At 38.6% G+C, this 26,119-nt stretch overlaps 1 protein-coding gene across 3 annotated transcripts in view; it reads right to left on the minus strand.

Moving 5' to 3' along the window:
- Positions 1-1,646: 1,646 nt before the first annotated feature.
- The window catches only part of dgkg (diacylglycerol kinase, gamma), a 145,144-nt gene continuing 120,671 nt past the window's right edge, over positions 1,647-26,119 (minus strand). For all 3 annotated transcript variants that reach the window (XM_065251459.2, XM_065251458.2, XM_065251460.2), the window contains 5 exons: positions 25,858-25,948; positions 24,965-25,166; positions 10,345-10,465; positions 9,573-9,633; positions 1,647-6,662 (listed from right to left, as the gene is read on the minus strand). In XM_065251459.2, coding sequence (XP_065107531.1) covers positions 6,564-6,662; positions 9,573-9,633; positions 10,345-10,465; positions 24,965-25,166; positions 25,858-25,948 — 574 coding nt within the window. In that variant the 3' untranslated portion in view covers positions 1,647-6,563. The remainder of the gene's footprint in view (positions 6,663-9,572; positions 9,634-10,344; positions 10,466-24,964; positions 25,167-25,857; positions 25,949-26,119) is intronic.

A 26,119-nucleotide genomic window follows, 5' to 3' on the forward strand; every position in this document is an offset into this window, starting at 1 on the left:
GGCTGATATGGACTCTACCCATCAGTGCCGTTTCGTACTGTTCATCGGTCCAAGCTAAGAATAGAGCTACACTGAGTCATGCTGTCTCTATAAGACAGGTAAGAGAAAGGGCATCTTTTAGATTTGATGTGTGTCATTTTTTCTTTCTCACATTCCATCTTAAAGTGATAGTTCACCACAAAAATTAACATTCTGTCATCATTTACACATCCTTATGTTGTTCTAAACCTGTATTTTAGTTTCTCTCTCTTGTTGAACACAAAAGAAAAATATTTTGATAAATGATAGTATCCACATATGTTGGCACCCACTGACTTCCATGGTATTTTTCTTCCACTATGGGTGTTGTCATCTGTGTGGGTACTGTCCTTAAAGGGACACTCCACTTTTTTTGAAAATAGGCTCATCCAGCTCCTCTAGAGTTAAACATTTGATTTTTACCGTTATGGAATCCATTCAGCTGATCTCCGGGGTCTGGCGGTACCACTTTTAGCATAGCTTAGCATAATCCATTGAATCTAATTAGACCATTAGCATCGCACTCAAAAATAACCAAAGAGTTTCAATATTTTTCCTATTTTAAACTTGACTCTTCTGTAGTTACATAGTGTACTAAGACCGATGGAAAATTAAAAGTTGTGATTTTCCAGGCTGAAATGGCTAGGAACTATACTCTCAAACTAGCGTAATAATTAAAAACTTTGCGCTGTACCCTGGCTGCAGGAGGCGCAAGATAGCCAAGTTACCAAGCGAACAATTTTCAGGAGCTGCGTAATATCATTGCGCCTCAGTACACGATGTAACTACAGAAGGTTCAAGTTTAAAATGGACAAATTTTGAAACTCTTTGGTTATTTTTGAGATTGATGCTAAGGGTCTAATCAGATTTAATGGATTATGCTAAGCTATGCTAAAAGTGGTACCGCCAGACCCGGAGATCAGCTAAATGGATAAAAACTGTAAAAATCAAATTTTTAAATCTAGGGGAGCTGGAAAATGAGAATTTTTTCAAAAAAGTGGAGAGTCCCTTTAACCAAAATATCTTTGTATTTAACAGAAGAAAAGAAAGTAAATACAGGTTTAGAACAACATAGGATGCATTTAAATGATGACAGAATGTTCATTTTTGCATAAACTATCCCTTTAAGATGCACAGACAACCACAAGTAAGTAATTTATAGGTAGATTTCACTGTGGTACTTTTAAAATAGCAACCTGACCAGTTTGAAGACTAGTGGTGAGTTTTGGTCTGCACTGTAAAAAAAGTCCGTAGAAATTTCAATGTTATTGCAGCTGGGTTGCCGGTAATTTACCGTAGATTTACATTTATGTTATTTACTGGCAAGAGTTTGTTTAAAGTTAAATAAATTTTAAATATTAACAAGTCTTTATCTTCACAGAATAAAACTATACAATAACAGCCTCATGCAAAGCATTCTGGGAATCAGAAATCATCATCAACCTTTTTCTGTTTTTTGCTTCAGATTTTGTTTCCCAGAATGTTTTGCTTGATGCTGTTTTTTTAGTTTTACTCTGTAAAGACAAAGACTTGTAAATGTTTAATGTTCATTTAACTTTGAACAAACTCTTGCCAGTAATAACATAAATGTAAATCTACGGTAAATTACCGGCAACCCAGCTGCGATTTCTACGGAATTTTTTTACAGTGTGGGAAATGTAGAAATTACTCAGGTTTTTCCAAAACAATCCCTATTCACACTTCAGCTTTAGGTTAAAATCAATTGTAAGTTAATTGGCAATAGGGTTAGGAATAGCAATATGATTTTGGCCTTAATAAAGCTCACCTTTCTTTAAAGTCTTTCCTGTTTTGGTCTCAAGAGGCAGCATGTTTTTGTTTAAAGATAAAATCACATTATTGTTATGAGATACGAGACAGTGATGGGCAGATTGAATAATCACAGCTTTAGAAAAGCTAAGGTGACAGCAAAAATAATATAAGATAACAGTTGGCTAGTCTATGACAAAAAAAATCATCCAAGCCAGTATGATGACATTAAATATGAATTATTGCAACACAGGAAAACAGATGTTTACCTTTCTATTCACTATTGATTTTTTTCTCCATTTGGTTGATTTTTCGGTGGCTTGTATTGCAAGAGTCTTACTTTGCCCCAGGCAAAATGCTAAAGTTAAGGCTATCAGTTATTTATTTTGACAGATACAACACAAAAGGTGACATTGGTAAGATTTTGACATGACAGTTTCTGTAGGTTAAACTCCAATGACATTCCTCAGTTGCCTATATTGATCCGCATACAGTATTGGTGTGAAACCGCTGCCTATAAAATACAAAACATAACAATAATACAGCCACAGAGCTACATATACAATGAACATGCTACTAAAAGATCATTAGAAAAGTACAGTGGATAGATACTTAGGTGCTTATAGGTAAAAAATATAATTGCGGGAACTAATAAAGTTGCAACAATCAGCATGGTCTCTCTTCAGGCAGACATCTTTGTTTCATCAGGCATGCGGTGGTCAAACTTTAGATAAAATATAAACAATATCTATATATACATGACTGTTTAAAATCATTCTGAACTTTAAAATGAAAAGTAGTTGTAAACATGCACTCTTAACCAAACCGCCAGACTGTCATTCAGGATAAACCATCTGTCCAATGACCACAAAACAAATGGAGCTTTATTAACAAAATCCACCATAAACTAACTTACTGGATGTCACCTTTACTAGTTTCTGTGGTCATATGGAGAGATGATCAGTTTTAGGACACTGATGTAGCTTCTGCGGTTCAGTGTTCTTTAAAGGGATGTAATTCTGGTCCTGAACTGAACTGAGATCAGTTTCAAAACCCATACACTTCAATATTTTAATGACACGGTTAATCTGATCCTAGTTCTGTATTGGTGAAATATATACAGTCCAACACAGACCTTCGGATGGGCAACAGCTCTATCTTCACATCCTATAGCACACAGCAAATGCATGTGTTGATCACTGAGCGTTTGGGGACATTTGCCTACAGTCAATCATGTAACCCATCACTGATAATCTCTCAAACTATATAACTTGCTCTATAAGTAACACATTTCTATATGCACATAAGGCTTTTTGTATATACAAATACTGATACATAGTGGGCATTTTATTTAGACAATAAAATATGGGCCCTTTCATAAAGGTTCAAATAAAATGCTCGATTCCTACTTATCTTCTTCTATAAAATGTTTTTAGATAATGCAGTCACTATTATTAGAGGATAAGTTTAACTGTAAGTAACTGGTGTACTTTGCATTCGTCCGCTTTTACACCCTTTCGACTGCCGACCTGAAATTGTGATCTGATGTTTTCATGCTGCAATAAGGAGTAGTGTTTCACAAGATAGACGCTCCCTGGAATAGGAAGTTAAATTTAGGATCTGTCCATGCAGCGGTAAATCAAACCCCACGGCAGCAGTTTGTTGTGAGAGAGGACCACAGAATTGAGTGTTAATACCAGTGCTGGATCCATTACAGCCCTCCGAGGATGGAGATGCTCCAAGCCATAGCATAAGGACTTGGTTTCTCAGACTTCTCTCCAATAACAGGTCAAATCACAAGTTTCTTATATTATTGTCATTTCTTGGCAAATATATTTTGGTAAAAAAACAAAATATAGGATTTTGCTACTTTATCATACAAAGTTGAATCTATTTTCCTTTGAACATTAAAGGGACACTCCAACATTTTTTGAAAATATTCTCACTGTCCAGCTCTCCTACTGTTTTAGAATTCATTCAGCCGATCACTTTTAGCATAGTTTAGCATAATCCATTGAATCTGATTAGACCATTTAGCATCACGCTCAAAAATAACCAAAGAGTTTCAATATTTTTTCCATTGAAAACTCTTCTGTAGTCACATCGTGTACTAAGACCGACATTGTGACTTTCTAGGCCGATATGTCTAGGACCTATACTCTCATTCTGGCGTAATAATCAAGGACTTTGCCGTCGTAACATGGCTGTAGCAATGATATTATGCAGTGCCCGAAAATCACCCCCTGCTATTGAAAGTAACTAAGGGGACTATTTCCGGCTGCTGCGTAATATCATCAAGTTCCTTGATTATTACGCCAAAATGAGAGTATAGTTCCTAGGCATATCGGCCTAGAAAATCGCAACTTTTAATTTTCCATCTGCCTTAGTACACAATGTAACTACAGAAGAGTCAAGATTTAAATAGGAAAAATATCAAAACTCTTTGGTTGACGTGATGCTAATGGTCTAATCAGATTCAATGGATTGTGCTAAGCTATGCTAAAAGTGCTAGCGCCAGCCCTGGAGATCAGCTGAATGGATTCCAAAACGATAAAGACCAAATGGTTAACTCTAGGGGAGCTGGAAAATTTGTTTATTTTGAAAAAAAGTGGAGTGTCCCTTTAATATTTAAACCAATTTTAATGAATTGCACACAATTTAAAGGGCACAGTTTTGTGATAAAATTCTGTCTTTTTAATAAAAAATGACCAATTGCCACTAAATGGTAATTGTGATCCTGACTGTGAAAACCCATCTAAAGTCATGTATTTACATAAAACCTTCCTATAAAATGTAAAGAACATCCTGCGCCTGAAAATATGAACTTGGTATCTTCAATACTGACTAAGATCATGCAAAAATTAAAATTAAAGTGGAAACTTTGATTCTTCTAATCTCATAATTAGATTATGAGACTTTAGTCTGGATTTCACAGACAGGGTCACATTTGGTACAAAACTGTCTTTAGTAGACTGATTCTCAAATTAAGGGGCTGTGTCAACCTAAATTTTATTATTTTGTAAAATTGGACCTTTAGGTCCATTCTCCACATTTGCCCCTTTTCCACTACCAGGGTGCTGATGACTTTTCTTGCACGTTTCCCATGTTTCGCCCATGCAGATCAATGGCCCCTAAAACCAGCTTTACCAGGAACCCAAAACATCTATGCACAGGGGTGTGAACATGCCTGCACCAAGAGAAAACAAAACACAGCTCTCTACACTGGGAATGCAGACATTGTGATGGGACGTGTGTTGCCAGACATCCAGTTAAGGTTTGAAATAAAATGCTCTGATTTAGAAATATCACACTAAAACTATTATTAATTATATTTTTCTATCACAATGATTTAATGTCATTGATGCTGAATCAAATTACTATTAAGCCTGCAAGTTATTTGAAATATCACATATGTGCATATATTTTTTTTATAACTGAATGAATTGAATACTTTAAAAAGTCAAGTGTTATCAAAGTTTGATGCAGATGGCAAAGAGACTGAGACAGAGATGTATATTGGTTATATACTTTTCCCAGACAGGGTTTAGATTAATCCAGGACTAGGCTTTAGTTATATTAGTACATTAAAGTAGTTGTTACAAACAAATCTTACAAAAAACAATACTGATGTGTATCTTGAGACATAACAATGGCACGGATGTATCTTAAGATATGTCAGTGCAAGATGTTTATAAATCAAGGCAGATCAAAATGCATTTTAGTATTGGAATAGGATACGCCCCATATGAGAAACGTGCCTTCATTTTTCAAGTATGCTATTATAATTTAAATTGATTTTACAAACTGAAATCATTATCCATATTGTATTGTTTATGTTTAGCAAGTTATAGCATTTCTCTTCAATATCGTTCAACCCATGTATTAAGTCTCTTGGTGTGGCATGTTTGGTTGTGGTTATATAGTAACATGGTGAGTTACATCATCATTTGGCTCTGAAATCAATAAGAAATGCGGGCCGGTTTGGAAGGAGCTTTAAAAGTTTCCGCCAACTTAGCATCAGCACCATTTTTGTGGAAAGGGGGTAACTGAGCATCTAGCACTGCATTATAGGACCAATTATATTGCTCTGGCCAGTTCTGAGGTTTTAGGGTGAACACCAAAAATACCAAAAGCAAACAACAAAGCTGAAATGTTGGGACTTTTTGAACTCAGTCTGACGTATCACCATGAGGAGACCCACATGTAGATCTTCACAATAGATGACTTTAAAATTTCCTCTTTAGTGGTGCTATGTGGTAGATCAAGAAGACCTTTTTTGTTATTTCTTTTCAGTCACTATTTTTTGTTTTAATCTGCATTCTCTTTATCCTCTCTCACTCGATTTCTCTTGAAAACTGGCAGTATCTTCTGATGAGCCTTCCCAAGAAAAGGGAAAGCACACAGTGTGGTGTGATCCCAAGGCAGTGGCCTACTGGTAGGGAGGAATTTTGCTGGAATCGAGTCATAGCTTACAGGTCAACGTTTGCAAGACTGCGGTAAAACTTTCTCTGTAGGGTACGACACAGGAAGTGGTCATTACACTCTTTTCAAATGGTTCAGGCTACGTTGGTAGATGGAGTCCATTGCCCATAAAAGGCCCATTGCAGTGTGTTTTCTTATTGTCAGTGTTTTAAAGTGTTTCAGTGTCACAGTCTGCGCTCAGCCTTTATTCTTTGGGTCCCCACCACCCAAAGACGAAGAAGAGGCTGAGGAAGGTGGAGATGTTTGCCTGTGTTTGTATAATTGTAAAAGGGTGGCTGATGTTTGCAGTCTCACGTCTAGTCGCGACTTCTGTTACGCTTCTTGAAAAAGAAGAAGGGCGTTTTCTGGGGTGCGCCCAGCAGCATGGGCACCTGGTTCTTATGTGTGATCCGTATCTGTAAGAGTGATGGAAAAAAAGCCAAGATTACTTCCTGCTGTCAAATTCTATGTTTTAAAACCTAATGAGATACAAGCAGCTTTCGATTATTCTGAAAGGTACATCACTATCTCCTAAGATACCTCATATTGACCACAACTGAAGCATTGCATGTATCCTTAGTGGAGAAAACAAGAAAGATTAAATCAAGTCATTTTTTGTGATTTACAGTTTTGTACATAAAATCATGTAAAGAACGTTATGTAAAAATATAACCTTGACATATTTAAGGCATCTTTATAGTAAGGTTACGTCAAAGATTTTTTCAAAAACATTGATGCTCCCAAACTCATAATTAGATTATGAGACTTTAGCCTGGATACTAAAAAGTATCACTAAATACAATTTAGTGTAGTTTGCGTGAAGTTGATATTTTCATGCTTATTCGAGGACTACGCTATTAGCGAAGCAATACACGGACATCAAACTCTGCATGAATCAATTGTGAGTTAAGAGTCCCGCACTGAATGTTATCTGTTTGGTGTACAGAGTTGTTGCCTATCAAATCTTATGAGCTTCATCGCTGTAAGATGCTTCTTCAGCAGCAGGTTTTGAAACAGAGCTTACATGAGTTTAGCGAAGAAACCGAATCTGAACAGTTGGCTAAATCCTTCTGGTTGTTAATTACTAACTGCTTAATGCGAGTGTGCCGCTGTTCTCTCCATCACATTCAGCAAATGAGCTGACAGAAGTCACACATGTGCAGATTAACAGTCACAAAATGGAGCTGACCTTGAAACCGAAATAACATCTGATATTCCCCACTGCACAGTCGGGCAAATTAGAGGGGACTTTTTATAGAGTCCGGCTTGTGCCGATGGAGATGTATATATAGCAGAGGACATTGTGTTGGAGCTACGTGCAGATGGAAACCTGCATGTTTATTCCCTCTCTTAATGACATAATCAGTCAATGGCAGGGTGTGACATGACAGTGTTTTAATTAACAGTCTGCTCGCTGGAACAGACCGGAGGAGGCAATTTTCTGCTATGGAGAAAAGGTCCGGCTCTGAATTAAAACCTATCATTGTGCTTTGGGTGTTTCAGACTTGACATTAAATATCAAATGGTTTTCCGGATGTTTAAGAAAAGAGAGATCTGTATTGAAGATTTTATGAATGGGGAAACGATTTAAAAAAGGGTAGGACATTTCAAAAGCCAGATTTGAATGGTGCTCAACGTTTTGAAGCTCCCAAAGCATGTGCGTATATGTCTTATGAAGCAAAACAATATTTAACAAACCTGCATTTTGGGTTGAAACAACCCAGCATATGTTAAATTACAACCCAAGCGGTTGGGTTCGTCCCTTTTTAACCCGATGCAAAAATCTGCTCTTAAAGGGAAACTCCACTTTTTTGAAAATATTTATTTTCCATCTCCCCTAGAGTTAAACAACTGACAGGGTTCCCACACCTTAGTTAACGTCAAATTCAAGGATCTTTCAAGGACTTTCCAGGTCCAATACCCTCAAATTCAAGGACTAAATGTGGGGACACATTCCAAGTGAGAGCAAGGTTACATCGTGTTACCTTTTAAGATACATTGTTACAGTTCCCTTTCGAGGGAACTCGCACTGTCTCACTGTGGTGACACTTTGTGGACGCCTTCAAGGGTAAGTGCGTACAAATGTGTATATCAAATTCAACCAATGGTGAGGCTTAACAACTAAGACAGGGTGACACGGAAGCCAGGAAGTATATCGCTATTTGAAATATTGCCAAAGACGGCGTTACAGGGATGCAGGAATATGGCAAGGGAGACGCAGCGCCTCGTTCCCTTCTCAGGGAACAACAGTTACATACGTAACCCCAGACGTTTTCATGTGTCAAACACAACTATGCAAAAAAGCATTTTGGTATAAATCAACATTTGCATCCAGAAGATATAAACATTTAAAGCGAACAGTTAAGGGAATAGTCTACTCATTTTCAATATTAAACTATGTTATTACCTTAACTAAGAATTGTTGATACATCCCTCTATCATCTTAGTGCGTGCACGTAAGCGCTGGGGCGCGCTGCGACACTTCGATAGCATTTAGCTTAGCCCCATTCATTCAATGGTACCAAACAGAGATAAAGTTAGAAGTGACCAAACACATCAACGTTTTTCCTATTTAAGACGAGTAGTTATACGAGCAAGTTTGGTGGTACAAAATAAAACGTAGCGCTTTTCTAAGCGGATTTAAAAGAGGAACTGTATTGTATGGCGGAACAGCACTTTTGGGAGTACTTCAACTCGCCTGAAAATTCCACTCCCCTTCTCCCTCTCATAATGGGAGAGGGAGAGTGTTACTGCGCCGAGTCGAAGTACTGTGGTGAGTAAAACTTCCGGTTTACAATACCTCCGAGTTCTCCTAGGCGCGGCGCACTGAGCTGCGCGGCCGGTGTGCGATCCCCTTTACACTAAGTACCTATAGAAGAGTCAAGTTTTAAATAGGAAAAATATCTAAATTTTTTGGTTATTTTTGAGCGCGATGCTAATGGTCTAATCAGATTCAATGAATTATGCTAAGCTATGCTAAAAGTGGTACCACCAGACCCAGAGATCAGCTGAATGGATTCGAAAAAGCTAAAACTCAATTGTTTAACTCTAGGGGAGCTGGAAAATAACCCCTTTTTAAAAAAAATGGAGTATCCCTTTAAAAAGAACAGTGTCTACACATCTGGAAACACGCCCTCTTATAATACAATTTTAAATCATGATTTTAATAAATGCTGCCATGTTTGCTTGAAAATATTTACACTGCAGGCTTTAACTTCGTCCTGTCACAGTGCTGGACTTGACTTTGGCTGGTGTGGATCATTAAACAAAAAAATCAGTGTTTCTATTCAAACACTGCAATGCAAAGCAAAACAAAATGAGCTCACCGTGCACGGAGGCTGCATCCACGGCTCTCCGTCAATCTGCATGGGCAGCAGTCGGGACGTCCTGTGGCAGAAACACAGAAAGAGCCGTCAGGGGTCGGGTCACCGCTCGGGCAGGCCGCGGACACGAGGCTGCTGTTTTTGGACGCTCTAAACAGTGCGTCCTTTGTTCCCACAGCCCTGTCCCTAGCATGGCCCCTTACTCTTTAAACTAACAGGCTCACCGAGCACCACAATCCCCATACACACACTATCATAAAGTTAGTTTAGTCTTTTCAGCAGAGGTGCCACAAGTTAAAACAACACAACATGGGAGAACGACGACGATGAATGCTCTATTAACGCACATTTGGGAAAGTATTAGGCAGCTTGTCCTATACGCAGGTGATTAAAATGACAGCAAGACCCGTGAATAACCTTCTTAGTGTTAACTGTTAAGATCATTACGAGGGTTTAATGGAGCGAGTCGAGCCAGAGGAACACAAACATGTCAAGTGGCACCTCAGACCTGATGAGTTCATTAGCATAAGTTAGCACATGCTACAAACATCATTATTCACTAGTAAAAGCTTCTCGAGTGGTTGGCAACGGTCAAAGGTCTGATTTATTGACCGCAGTGGCCGAGGGAGAGCGTCCTACTGAGACTGAGAGATGGATCAGAGCTATAGATACAGGAAGTTGTGTGTTTATCTATGAGTTGAACCAATCTGACCTCTTGGTCAATGTGTGTGTGTGTGTGTGTGTGTGTGTCTATGCACGGGCACGAGCTACTGACCTGATGGTGACATTTGAACACTGTGCAAGGCGCCGACCTGCACTCTTGAGACCTGTGTAGATCTGACCCATCTCGATTGCTCCCTCCAAACCTACCACCTCCAGCAGCTGGTCACTCAGATCTGTTTGGAAAGAAAGGAAGAAATAGACAGAAAAAGAGAGGAATTAACCGAGAAGAAAATAGTACTGATCAGAAAACGTGATTGAAACATGAGGTCGGATTTATTTTTTAATGTGTCGGATGAGTATTTCGGACCATGTGTGCAAAGATCTTTAAGCAAAAGTTTCTATTTGCTCTCCATGCAGGACAATACATAGATTGAAAATGTGTGATTTTGACATATTACTCTAGTACACGATGAAAGTAAATCACATTCATTGTGTAGTATGAGAGGAAATGAAGTAAAGCCCTTGAGGTCAGCTGTTAAGCCTCCTACAAGGCAAAGCTTTAGTCTTGTGAAACATTGTTATCCCTTTACACACTCATTAACTTCTTTTATTCTCACACCAGCACACACGGCAGGGTCACACGGGCAAGTGTCCCACATACACATACTGTCTACTACAGAATAAGGGCTTCGGACAGACCAAATGACTGATTTATAAGCCTCTTGAGTTCTAAGAAAGACTTGATGTGAATCATTATTGAAGATTACCTGAAAAACGGATATTACATGTAAACCCATCACAAGAGTGTGAATGCAGCTGTTAATAAAACAAAAAGACCCTTATGTGCTAGGATAAAGATGTGGCAACTTCACAGAACTTGACAGAAAATATCACATCGTGAATTAACTTAATTTGTGATGTTAACACATTTCACTCTTTTCTGAGAGCAACCTAAACACTGAGTCCAATGTCCACCCACATTTGCTGAACAGTGAAATCTGAGTTTACTGTTAACACAATGCTATGTAAAAGATTGAGAAATAATTTTTAAGAAACGAGGAAAGAGTAAATTCCAGGAGTTTTTAAAGCAGCGAATGGGAATGATGCACATCATCCCCACATCGCATACTTCTCCATAAGCTCTGCACACCCAATACACATCACGCAGAGCGATCGGGGCAGATGTTTAATTTAGCTGGCAGTTTTATCATTTCTTGGATCAGCCTACAACATTTCAAAGCTGTTGTGTGACATGCACTTAAAGGCACATCTGCAAACAGCTCAGGTTTACTTGCTTCAGCTCTCACAAGTGCAGATAGGCAGCGACTGTCTGTTTAGATGAGGATGTGCAGTGTATACCCGAGCGTAAACACTGTTAATAATTTCACAATGTCACCTGACTGAACGCAGACACACTTTTGCAACCATGCAGGAAACTGTCGCCTCTGGTCCTCTGAGACTTGCGCAAGGCCAATGATGCAGGTCACGGCTAATGTTGACCAATCAGAAATTACATCTACACAGGACAGTGGTTTACAATAAAATGTTAAAACAATTACAAGCATAATACTGTAAATTATATATTTTTATCAAAACATATTTTATTTGCTATAGAATTTAGTAGGGGAGAGCGGTGCACAACCTAACGCTTTTTGGTTTTGGCTCAATCATTCAAAAAATATTTTAGTTAGATTAATTATATTTTTACACAAGCAACACACACATCTCTGCTACAAATCAACATTTGAAGTTTGTTTCTAGTTCTTACCATTCTTGGACAATTACACCAAACGTGACAGAAGTGCAAACGTTACAACTTACCCCATAGGTGGGGTTAATTGTAACAGGCAGGGGGTTAGTTGTAACACCTGCTAAAAATTTAATTTGCAGGCAAATATTTCAATACTTTTTTGTCTATATACTTGAAGTGGATATTGTTTATATATCTGTCTATAATAGACAGGTATCCACCTTGTATTCATTCATCCAGCCCTTTTCTAACAATAGTTCAATTATAATTGGATACAAATGTCTAAATATGTGAGAAAAAGCAGCACAATTATGACAAACCATTTTTTTTATATGTGACCCAGTCTGTAATAACCATACTACAGTTTCGAAATCAAGTCTGCAGCCATTCATTTCATTATGATTTCAATCTTTGACGTGACCTTATTCAATCAATATTAAAGATATGAACAAAAATACATTTCACAGACGATTTTTTTATATGACAGGCACATTTATTTTGTTGGCAGCCAGCAAGCATTCGTGTGTAGCCTATTTAAAACAACGACAAGAATTATGCTAACGTTAGCGGTTTTTCATATCGTAAGTGCGGAGGGGTAAGTTGTAACAGAGCGTTACAATTAACCCCACTGGGGCAAAATATTTTCAAGCCCCCCAAAAAGTTGCTAAGAGCTGCAGACATATTTCAAAACAATGCTATGTTTTAGTACACATTGGATTTGGTATCTTTAACAACCAATTTAGAAACAAAAAAAAACATGTGTTGAAAAAATTTACTTATATGCCACCAAAACACAATAAATGTTCATCAATTAGTATAATGGAAAACATACATATACATTTCCAACAATTTGCATAAGATCGTCTTTTGGCAGAGTGGAAAAATACTGGAAGAACAAAAGCTCAACCTTGTGCAACAATAAACAGTCTGTGTTACAACCAGCCCCGCGTTAGTTTTTGCCCCGCGCACCCGTACTATTATAATTTAAAGGTCCACTGTGTAGATTTTAGCTGCATCTAGACTGTAAATTGCAACAAATGCTTGATCTTTCTTTTGCAATGCATAGTAAAGCTACTACCGCCGCCACAGGACAAACATGTCTTCGTCTGGGACAATCTAGTGACAAAACTCGCTCTATAGCTCTACGTGGCGGCGACTTCCATGTAAGGAAATGCATGCATTTACACAAGGAATAAGTCATTGAGTCACTCTCTAGTATAAATATTATACGATACAAAAGATATCACAAAACAAGTCCTGTATGAATGCTGCCAACTCTAAAACTGTTGATTATGCTCCAGAAACGCCTACTTGCACAACAAGAGTTTGTGAGAAACTTTCATTTATGCATTATTAGCAGGAGCCTTTATTTTAAAAAAAAAACTTATACATTTATGTTCATATTTTTTGCTTTTATGTAAGAAAGACAGGCTCTTTACTCAGTGTGTAGCTCTGCATCCATTCAGTTGTGCTTTGTGTACTTTAAATGGAATAGCATATACAATGTAAATGCCTCCTACAGTATATCAGGTTTAGTATTGATTTAGTGTCGATGTAAATTGCTCTGATAAATAAGTCCAAAAGTTACCACCAAAAAAAATGGGCAAAACCAGTCCCAGAGTTACAAATGAGTTCATGTGAGCAAACATACTTTTGTTCAGCGTGAAACGAACTTGATTGTGTTTTCTATTCTGTTATACAGACCACTGTTGGTTTGACCCGTGAGTCTCTTTTGTTAAGTCATGACCCATCTGAAGAGAAAAAGCTGCCTGCCAGTGTTTATAAAGTGTTTATTGATTGATGAGAAGTGGAGAGGTCTGAACTTGCTTGACTGTGCAGCTTTGCCGGGGGATATTGTGGCTCTCCTCCTTTAAAAGGTCAGACAGGAGAGGCTGCTGATAGGTAAACAATGCCAACAAGAGAGAAATTTGTGCCTCCTATCCTTTATACAGGTGCTCAATGGTACAAGTAAGCATGTCAAAGATCCTGCAGCTCCCCGAGCTCAGTGCATCTTGGTTTTTTTCCAGAAAGAATAATAGGATTGAAAGCCATAAGAAGAAAAGAGGGAGTTAAAGAGGGCAGATTAGCAGTTCAGCAGTGAATCTATGAAGCGATGGTGAGTAATGGACATCTCTCCAAGACTTTAAACTGCAATTTAGCCTCATACTGATCTATGAGGAAACCATTCATCTCTATGATAAGTGTCCCTTTAGAAAGATACTTAAGATATTTCTTATTTTAGAGATTACGGGAATTTATTAGGTGAAGGAGGTGGGGCAGAATCAGGAAAGGTTGCAAGCTGGATTCGAACCAGTAGTGCTTGTATGAGCACCATGATGTTCAAGAGTTCAGCTGTGGCAGAAAATACAGTGAACCAAGTAACATATACACTTTATAATACGCTGAAAAAAGAACAAACATGGTCTGAATGCTATATTCAACTGTGTATGTACTGTACTGTATTGCCAGCCTGTCTTTGCTTTCATTGAGCAAACGTATTATTAGCGAACACACAGCCTCTTGTTTATTACCCCAAATGCTGAAAATAATACAAAAAAAAGAGGAAGGGAAAAATGACGGCAGCCTTATTTTTCTCTCAACACAAATGTTTCCCGTTCTGTCAGGTTTGGGCTTTCTTATTCCAGGCAGCGCATCACAGCGAGGCAGCGCTAAGAATAGCTCACAAACGCCTTCTTACATAACCAGTCACAATGCATTGTGTGGAAGATATTAAGTCCCAGCTAAGCAGGGTCGTTTTAGAGGTTTTCCCAAATTATAGTGATCTAACCAAATTACATGATCTATGTTTATAATAAAAATGACTAACTTTATTTGATCACAGCCATGTACTTGAATGATGAAGTCAAAACTGAATCCTTGCTCAGTTAACTGCAAACTCACTGCAGTTAGGTAAGTGGGCAAGTGACAGTAACAAAGTCAGAATGCAATGATATTTTATTAGCATCAATGATATTGGAAGGTTTTCGACAGAAAATAAATGAATAAATAAATAAAAAATCATCTGGTTGTGAAGTAACACCAACTTCATGACTCTGAAGACATTATTAAAACTACAGATATGAAAACACATGGAATTTGTTCACAATGAAACTTCATAAAAGACGGAATATGTTTTCTGAACTAATGGCTGACCATTTGTCATGACATTTTGTTTTACTGATCCAAATGTCTATATAGTAGTACATGATACTATATCCTATAGCCGAAGTATAGTCAACTTTTTTTTAAAGTTTTATATAAACACTTGGGCTGTGATGGTTGTAATAACAACAGTGGTATGCATGTCACAAACAAAATATAGGGCTCATCATACACCCTGCCCAATGCAGCCCAATGCATCGCAATGCGCAACACAAGTATCTTTTGATAGTTTCAACCCGGCGCAATTATCATTTTCATGTTTAGCACCACGTTATTTAGCAAATGCATTTGCGCCCAATCTTGCGCCCATGGGTGTTCTGGTCTGAAAACGAGGTGTGTTCAGGCGTATTGTTGGCGTGGTGCTATATTGTGGCAACTAAAATAGACTATTAGGCACAATATTGTTTTTGGTATTTAATGAGCGCGTCCGTAATACTGGACGACAATGCGCGTTTGCTTATCACACACATGGATGCGCAGCAGAACACAACCTTTTTATAATACAAAATATTAAAGTATTAAAATGTAAACGATTACTATTAAGTCTCTTGGACATGAATGAGGACCGATTACGAGAAGTATGAAGACGTAAAGAGCTGCATAACCTGTAGCCTGGTAAGTAAATGTTACATCTATTTCTGAATGTTTTTTTTAATGCTACTCCATGGATTTAGGGTAGATCATGGGGTGGTGATGGCGCAGTGGATAAGACACTCGCCATTGGTGTGAGAGACCCGGGTTCGAATCCACTGTGACACACCATTGTGTACCTGAGCAAGACACTTAACCTCTAGTTGCTCCAGAGGCGTGCGACCTCTGACATATATAGCAATTGTAAGTCGCTTTGGATAAAAGCGTCAGCTCAATGAATAAGTAAATAAGTAAAATGGATTCATTGTATATGATGACTCTGTACCTGTGGATATAGTGAGATGAGAAACATTTTAAAGTAATGCTTTAAATAAAAACTCATGGTGCAATCCGCGCTGAAAACCGTTGAGCACCGAGAGTTGAAAAATATTCAACTTTGGGTGAAAAGCTCCACTCGTCAATGTCACTTCTCACACCGCCGTCCAATCACAGTGGAGGAGGGCAAACGCAACCAACCGGCTCACAGCTGAAGTATCAGAACTACCAAAGCGCTCAGCTGAATAAAGCTGGCACTCAGCTGAAAAACAGCTGGCATTTGGCATCCTCCAGGCGTTTTCAGCCACGTTTAGAAGTTTTGGTGTGCACAACCCCCTAAAACTTTAAATACTCCATCCATATGCGTATAACCGCAAGGGACCGCATAACACGTCCCAGCCCTTTTTTTCTGTATCTGTCACTCTTCTCATCTATGTTCACTGATATGTTACTAAGATTTGAGTGAACAAACATTAAACCAATCACTCGTAAGTAGGGATGCAAGATATATCGGCTGACATATCGTTATTGGCCGATAACTGCTAATTTTTAATATTATCGTTATCGGTCTGATAGCAAAATTAGGCCGATAAATTAAGCTTGTTTAACCACTTCTTTTGCTCATTGCTGGTGATGTGGAATTTTGATTGGTGCTTTCTGTGACGTAGCACGAAGATGACGCGTGTTGCGCGCTTAATAAGAGTATGCTAGTCTAGCGCGAAGACAAGATGTCCACGGTCTGGGAGTTTTTTGTCGTGAAAAAAAAGACATCAAACTTGCAATTTGCAACAGCTGCAAATGTGAGATAATGCAAGGGAGCAGTTAATCAAAAAACTTCAATATTACTAATCTAATAAGCCATCTGAAGTTTTGCCGTCCCAAAATATATAAAGACTATCAGACGAGAATCACTGCCAAACAAACACCGTTACACACTACCAAAGAGCCAGTACAACAAACACTTGACAGCACAAGGAAATTTAGCAAAGACAGTACTAAAGCAAAAGCGATCACATGCAAAGTTATGGAAAATGAAAATTCTAAAGGGTTTAAAATAAAACCAGATATCCACAGTATTTGTTTGTCTTTGCAATCATGCTCAGAAAATTAATATGTATATTTATCAGCCTATATATCGGTTATCGCCACCCAAATATAAAGAGTTGTCGGTATCGGCCAAAATTTCCATATCGGTGCATCCCTACTCGTAAGTGTATAAAGCATTTTTTTCTTGTGCACACACTCCGTCTGCTGGGTCATAATCTTTACAATGTATCTCGATTTGCTTAATCATTGCCATTTTTATGATCTGTACATTTTGATTTCCATATTTGGCCCCATCTGTGTTAGTTTTACGACGTGAGATGGAAGCAGTAGTGTTGTCCTGTATTTGAATTCATTTATATTGTAATATAAACGCTACATCCAGTATCAAATCAATGATGCGATTTGTTCCATGCACACCTTTTTAAAAACGCATCACAAAATGACACAGGGTGCTCCTAATCCTTTCATAGACTTTTATCTCATTATTTATTCAAAAACAGCCAATGGCAAGTCTCCAGCAGCATACATTTCAATATTTTTATGTTTTGCTTTATAAGTAGACTAGTTCTGTTTAATAAAATTAGAATATGGAGTTTTGTTGTAGTATGTAGGTCTAAAATTACAATGTACCTTTTTAGCTCTCTGTGAAACTAATCAAATCTGTTATTTGGCTTTAAGTGACATGCTTTTTAATTATGTAATAATATTATTAATAAACGAAAATTACAACGGCATGCAAATTATTATTATATTTTAATTATTGTAATTAATAAAGAATGTTAATCAGCATATATTCAGGAAAAAATAGCTCAAATGAGCTCATTTTTGGTGGTCGACGGTAAGAGACATTGATAATGGATAGCGGGCCGCTGGCCAAAAAAGGTTGGCAATCACTGTTCTAAAGGGACACTGTGCACCTTAAATGCATTTAAAATGGCTTTGGATAAAAACGTCAGCCAAAATCATGGACGTGACTGTTTATTTCAGTACAGGTCTCCTGTGGTGTGAGTGTTCTCCCAGTGTTCTGTGGGCTCTGTGGGCATCCACATGGACGAGGACAGACAGAATTCACTGCATTCCCAGTACCCTCTGTCCTGTGCCATCCCAATAGTGTCCCGGGCCAGCTAAAGAGAAGGCAGATGGTCAGAGGGAGCTGAAGAGGTTGCAGGAGTCATGCTTGAGGTGCGGGGGAGGCCGTCCACATGGCACATGGGCAGAATATGAGAATCTTCCCTGCCATGCGCTCACAGATTTGGGTTTTCAGAGCAGAATCACACTATCTGTCTGTGTTAGCACATCACATTGACTCTGATTAGCACTCAGAATAATGAGTGCACTAGGATGATGTTGCATGCTTCATTCTAATGCACTCTTCTCCTGTAGCATACTTCAAACAAATGTTCTTCTTATGTACTATTAACAAGCACAAAAGACTCTCAGCCTTCTCTTATGAACTATAATCAGCATCATTTCTTAGAAAGCTCTGTTTGCTATTATAAGTTAAAGGTGACTAAGGCAAGGAAAAAAGTACATGGGATGTTTAGATAAAGAAAACTTTGCACAGATTCAGACTCGAGCTGGGTGAGCCCACAATCTTCTAGCACGCAACACATGAAGAGCTCAAATGCAAAAGCCACAAAACGCAACTTCCGTCAAAAAATGAGATAATGATATTGACCGAATGCTCTTGGCATGTATTATCAAATACTTTCCAATCAGCTTAATCCCGGCCTCAGTCCAATTCTTTGCTGGCAGAAACGACACAATTTTCAGCAAAGTCCTCTAAGTGCATGAACGAACGACAGTGCGCCTACAAATGGTTCCCTTGTTTGCTTTATTCTCATACTCTTATGTAATCTTCTCAAAAACACTTAATCTAAAGCTCCAGCATACTTTATCTCCCTGATTCTTGTCTATTTCATTATCTAGATCCTGTCCTGCTCTAGTTATACAACATACACCTCCTGACACGCCTCATTCCCAAGCTTTCCATTCATTAAAGCTGCTCTCATTATATAAACATTGTGACATGTCCTAAAAAAGTATTACATCTCCGCAAATGTCTCAGTGGCATTCAAATGAGTGATAAGTGTTTATTTTACATTGTTTTTGATTTCATACCTCATCATGACTTGGGTGTTGTTTAATGAGAGATGCTTTTACACACTATTTTCCTTGCACACACTTCTGTGGGAGACTCTTTTCACTGACTTTCTGCATGCAACAGAGCTCACCAGTCTCCCCAACCTCTGTTCCCATGCCATTCACAAACAAAGCTCCTCTTACAAAGCAGGCCAACAATCACAGCTCTCATGATGCAGATCATGGGAAAAGGCCACTCAGCCAGAAACATCCTCAATGTTTCTGAACTCCTGAGGGGTGAGAGGCACTCTTCAAACGTCCATCACTCCTGCTAAAGCGAGAGCGAAGCTGTCGATCGGCTTATTTGGCCACTGATAGAGGACACTGAGGCACAGTGGAAAGTGTCGCTCTCATGCACTGAATCATCATTTTGCCCTGGGGTGAATACTTTCACTGTCATTCCTGTCTTGTGCAATAGCGGTTGAGAAATATTACACAAATTATTCACTCTGTGCTTATTAGGTTTACAGTATGTGTGTGTGTTTTGTTTGTGGGATCTAACAATGAATGGGCCCGGTGAAGGTTCGGCCTTGAAATAACCAACGGCGCGAGGCAGTGTGTGGCAAGATTGCTGTCGGAAGGGTAAAGTGACATCTGTACGAGCCATAATGGGAAGTATATTGAAAAGAGTTAAAGGCTGTGGGAAGGATAGAAATGACTGTGTTCTTCTGTGACCCTGGCCTGAAATAAAGAAAAGGAACAGCTGAGTTGAGATAAGAGATATGGAGTTTGTTCCTTGTACAAAAACTGGTTTATTATTTTCACCTGATATTATTTCAGTTATTTATTTTTACATTACTATTTAAATTTTAATGGTTACTTGCTCATTCTTTATTAATGTCTTTACACATTTGACAATAATGGAAAACTCATAAAAAAGATTAATACAAATGTAACTATAAGATTGTGTTATGACAAAAAAATCTAACTACATCTATATTTAAGCATCTAACTGGTATTTTATCAAACAGCTTCTTGGGATCTCATGTGGGCTGAAGAAGTTCACAATCTGTTCTGGACTTTTGTTGACTGATTTTTCTTCATCAGTCAAGAAAAAATTCAGTCAAGTGATCCTAAACATTTGACTGTGGTGTATACATTTTGAATTTTAATTTAAAATTATTATTTAACTAAATTATAAAGAGACTGTACAATTGAATCTTTTTAATCTTATTACAATTTTTAAAAGTCCAATGTGTAACTTTTTTGTTGAATTACTCTGTATAAAATATAATTGAAATAGCTTAATCCACTTGAATTTGCAGTTAATTTTAACTTTTTTGACTTATGAGGAGTTGCTATAAATTATAAAAAATAAAGTTGAATAGCTTATTTACACCAACCGCTGTAGAGGCGTGAAGCGGGAGTCATTTCAATGTTAACTCTTTTACCGCCAGCGTTTTAAAAAAAAGTTGCCAGCCAGCGCCAGCGTTTTTCATGATTTCCACCAAAGTTTGATGCCCTCCAGAAAATGTTCTTCTTTAAATATATAAACATACAATATACCAAATGAAAGAACAGACCCTCTGCTTTCAAACAAAAAAAACGTTTCATCCTACTTTTAGTGGTTCTTTTGCAATCAGCTTTTGAATATGGGTAGGTTTTTGCAAAAACACCATATTTTGAGCAAAAAGCAGAGATAATTCCATTTTTGTGACAGACTTTTCATAGAGATCCCATTCATAGCGATCTTTAAAACAGACACGGACATGCAGCAGCTTGCCATAGGACAATACTTCCGGGTTTAAAAAGTTGCGGAAGGGCGCCACCTGGTGGATAATAGCGGTATTGCGGAAAGACGGAAAATCTCGTCATTGGCGGGGAAGCGTTTTCTCTTAATTGACGAGATATCTCGTCAATGGCGGGGAAAGAGTTAAGTCAATGTGAAGACGAATGAGGCATTTAGTGCGGCGCGGCAGACGCCTCAATCGCTTCTAGTTTGCGCGAATGGCGGTATGCACGAATGGTGCTTTTTGTGCATTTTGCACGAATGGTGCTTTTTGTGCATTGCTTTTGACGCAAATTTGTGGCTGACACCCGAGTCGAAAAATTTTTACTTTGGCGGATTTTCACGCCGCGTTAACCAATCAGGAGACTTCTTGCTGCTGTGGCGGCAGCCCCGCCCTGAGTCACTCATTCAGCATTAAGGCTTGATATTGTCCGTGAGCAGTCACCCGGAGCTATAAGACACTAGTTCTTATTTCTATAGAGACAGGAATAAAAAGGACCTCGCTTGGAAGAGTGTCAGTGAGGACATACAAACCGGTAACTCTCTCGATAAATGCACAATCAACATCAGCCATCTTGCAAACAGACAACCGCATAGCACTTGCCCCTCCCACAAGAAGCGGAGTTTGCCTCTGATGCGCGAATGCATTCAAACTGTTCAAGCGGCAAACTAGGCGCGGTAGACATGATTTGGACGCCTCAAACGCGGCTGGTGTAAACGCAGCATTAGAAAGTTGAAATTAATTGCAACTTTAAGTTGATTAAACTTAAACATTTAAGTGCAACAAGGAACACATATTTTTTATATTATAAAAAAAAAGAAAATATTGTGCTAGATAGCGCTAAAATTGGTTCACTGGGTTGTAACCATAGGGGAACCTTTTTAAGTGCTATCTAAAACCATATCCATATGGTGTTACCATACTATATTACCAATACTATATTACGATTATGAGCCAGTGAACCACTTATGGTACACTCACACTATCCAATCAAACCAAACCATGCCCCAGCGCGATTGGATAGTGTGAGTGAGCCTTTATTGGAGCGGTTTTCTCAGACAGGGTTTATCCTAGTCAAACAAAATGCATGTTTGAGCTGCCTTAATATAAAAACACATTGTGCTGACATAGTTTAACATATTTCAGTGCCTTTGTTTTGGCTCAATATGCACACGAGTAATGCTTTTTCTAAGGTACATTTATAAAAGTTACTTAAATGTTCTATTATAACTGAGGCCTAGTCCTGGATTAATCTAAACCCTGTCTGGGACCCCCCCCCTTTTAGAGCTTATCCTACTGTTTTCATACTCCATGTACAATACAGTAAACTAAACTGTCCTACTTCCTTCCTTAACTAAGTGAACTATGCTTCCCAACGAAAGCGAACAACAAAACACAACAACAACACTGATAAATATAACAGTGTAACAGTTCCATGCAACATCCATTAGAACCTGCGTCAGATGGAAATGATTGTGCAGTATGAGCTCATCATCATTTTCATCTACAAGTTTTTCCACAAAGTTCAACCTGGCCTATCAAAACATGTGAGGTAAGTTGGCACAGTCTCATTTATCCTATTTAAAGTGTTAACTAAACCAGAGAGAATACAGCAGGACATTAAATGTAGGGTTGGGACTATAGACCTCTTGTTCTACTACTGTATGTGTTTGGTTGAGTATTTCTGCCTGAAGGCCAGTTAAAGATTACTGATATGAGTCACACTGCTAGCAGCAGCCCACTCCCTCCTTCCCTCCCTCCCGCCATCTCTTTCCATCCCTGTTTCTCAGTTCAGAAGGGCCTGGGGTCTCCATGGTAACAGGATTCATGTGAGTTCACTTAGTGAAGTAAAGAGCAGAGAGTAAAGAAGAAGAAGTGAACGGAGAGTTGTAAAATGTAGAGAAGTGGAATGGATTAAAACAGGTGATAAAGACAGGATGAATTCACTAATTCATATACTTTACATTTATTCAAAGTGACTAAATGTGCATTCAGTATCACAAGAGATTCCCACAATAGGAATCGAACCCACAACCTTTGTGCTGCTAACACAATCCTCTAACAACTTAACTACAGGAACACTAATGTGAAACCTTATCAACTAACAACCTGCAATCCATCATCTGTTAAATGCGCTGAAATAGCATGCTGCCCTGATTATTTACATTTAATGCATCTGACTGATGCTTTTATTCAAAGCAACTTATAATGCATTCAAGATATACATTTTATCAGTATGTTTATGGGATCAAACCCATAATGTTTCAAACCCAGGATGATCAATAGGACTGAAAACCGAGTCATTCAAATGTGAAAACAGGCCTTATTTCTGTGTCAAGTACATTCAGGAATTCATGTTCGGAAAACTCACAGGAAAGAAAACCTGCGCTCATTAAGCAAATCCACTGCATGTGATTTTATAGGGGTGGATCTACTTCGCCACAAATTAGCAAAAAGAGAAACAAACCTGTCATAACAGTGTTTAAAACTAAGCAGACGGGAAAAACATACAGCTGGCATCCGCAAACAGCTGAATGAAACACAGGCCTGATGCTGAAGGCTGATTCACTGCTACCTGAAACAGCTGCTGCCACTTTAACCTTGGGCGGCACGGGCATAGCCGACTTCCCCAGCTGCATATGATGCAAGGATCTGGAGACTGATATCACAAAGGGTTTTTTTTGGTGACTTACCCTCCCCGGAGGACGTTTAGCAGGATGGTGACACCGGCAGGTATCATGCGATCTAGATATGCTCGCATACTCGATTTCCCTAAATGTCGATTAGCATGGGTAATAAGCTTCACACTATGGGAAACTAATGCAGGAAGTCCCAAAAGTGAGAGCGAACATGAGCGTAACAAGCAGCCAGAGATAATCTCGCTCATTAGAGATGGTTAACGGCTTTCTGCTCCTCCACAGCGGCTGTGAGTCAGAGCTGCATATGAAACGGCTCCACGTGGTGTGTGGATTTTCTAAAGATGGTTTGTCATTTGAAATTTATTAGAAGTGATGGGAAATAAGTGGTTTCAGTCTATTTCATCATCTGCACTTAAACAAACTACACTAAAAAGCCAGAGGCAACAACCTTAATTGAGAGATTGAGGGATGCTGAAATGCTTCCTAACAATAAATATAAACTTGGAAGGTTTGAAAGAAATTTCAGGAGTAATCCAGATCACTCTAAGGGTGCTTTCACACCTGCCTTGTTTAGATTGGTTGAATCGTACCAGAGTTCGATTGCTCACTTGGTGCAGTTCGAGAATGCAGCAATCGAACTCTGGTGCGCACCAAAAGCGGACCAAGACCTCCTTGAAGAGTTGGTATCAGTACGCTTTCAAACAAACTCTGGAACGGTTTGTTTGTGGTGAGAACACGATCCGAGATCGAACAGACCTAACTGCAAAATTACTTTGCATTTTTGGACTAAACCAGCTGCCGTAGTGCATTATGGGATGAGGAAGTGTTTGTTGATAGTTTGTATTAGCAATATTAGCCCAATGGCAGGTCGCGGACATACCTGGAGTTGCGAGGAGATGTGAAGCTTTGACATTTGATGGCTTCGCTGCTTGTAGTACATAAAAACGTTGTTTTCAAGCCGCATTCGCTCTTCATTTTGGAAATAAACTAGAGTGCTGTATACAAACTATGTATAACAACCAAGGATACATATTTACATGCGCAGTCGTCTGTCCAGGGTGTTCGCTGTATTTCCTCATTTTTGTTTACTTCCGGTACTCCGTTGGAATTTCCCGCACGTTGATTCTGACCAATCGAGAAGCAGTTTAGGAAATACGTTCAAAGACATGTGGCCAATAAGTGATGTGGATGTTATCACATGACCGAATTTTGCTTCGTTTCAACTGGTGCGGATCAGAGCGATTAGTGTGGTATGAAAATGAACCAAACCTTCTAAAAAAGCTACAATGTATCATTTTTTGACTTTGGTCTGGATCAAATGAACCAAACTACAGATGTGAAAACACCCTAACTCACCTTGCACGCAAAACTTGAGCTCCTTCGCATCCGTCACTGTGCTGCCAGTCATTCTTTCTGGTACTTTTTTACTCATTCGATTGTAATTCCGTCTTTTCTTGGTCTCGCCCCACAGGTTGGAGCCCCCGTGCATGCTGGGAATGTTGAGCACGGCAATGCCCTCCAGGGACGTGCTGCTGAGGTCCAAAATGATGCCATCACACTGCGACAGAAACAGAGAAAACGTGCATATTGACAGGTAAATATATGAATTCATTCTCAGTCTCTGAGAAATGTTTTGGGCATAATAAACTGATTTATGTACATAAATGTATTCACAACAATCCCATTACGGACAAAAAGAATGTGAAACTGGTCTAAAATATCAGGCAAAAATAGAAATGCCGTACAGTATTGCACAATATCAAAGACCACCCTGAATCAAACCGAGGGCGTCAGTACAGTGGAAAAGTACACAGATTTTAAAAAGCCAAACAATGAGGCATTTATGACATAATGCACTGCACATTATATCCCACACAAGAGAGAAGCACATGATCTGTCTCAAAACTACTGCCTTCTACTAATGTTAATTTCTTTTTGTTTAGTTTGGTGGTGGAAAAACTTAATTTGGTCATCATGTTTGGTCACATTTGATTTGATAAATTCATAGTAAGATATAATCATCCTAAGGAACTATTTGAAGCTGAAAAAACAGATGGTGGTAAGATATACCGACATTAAATGGTCATGTGATAGTTTAAGAGCAATCTGAGGTTAAGCTAGTTCAGAATAGTGTTTAGTGGACACACTTACCCTGATACACAGTTAAAAGACTTTGATTCTCATGTTGTATATAATAACAACCTTTGCTGTCTGTTAGAGCAGGGCAGTATTGATGGGGTTGAACTTACCTCCACTTCAATGCCTTCGTTTAGCTTTTTACAAGTGGCTGAGATAGTCTCTGTAGTCCCAAATTCGAAGTACCACAACTTGTTTTTCATCCTAAGGAGAGAGTTATAAAGATAAAGGAGAACTGTTAAACCAAAATCAATTCAAAACAATCACTGAAATGTGATGGAACAGGTATGTCTGAATACTTCTTGAGGATTACATGAACATGTTTATCTAAAATGAAGAAAGGAAAAAAACGATGAGTCAATATGCAGCTGCTCT

Source organism: Paramisgurnus dabryanus, chromosome 15, assembly GCF_030506205.2.
Source record: "Paramisgurnus dabryanus chromosome 15, PD_genome_1.1, whole genome shotgun sequence".
Lineage (NCBI taxonomy): Eukaryota > Metazoa > Chordata > Actinopteri > Cypriniformes > Cobitidae > Paramisgurnus > Paramisgurnus dabryanus.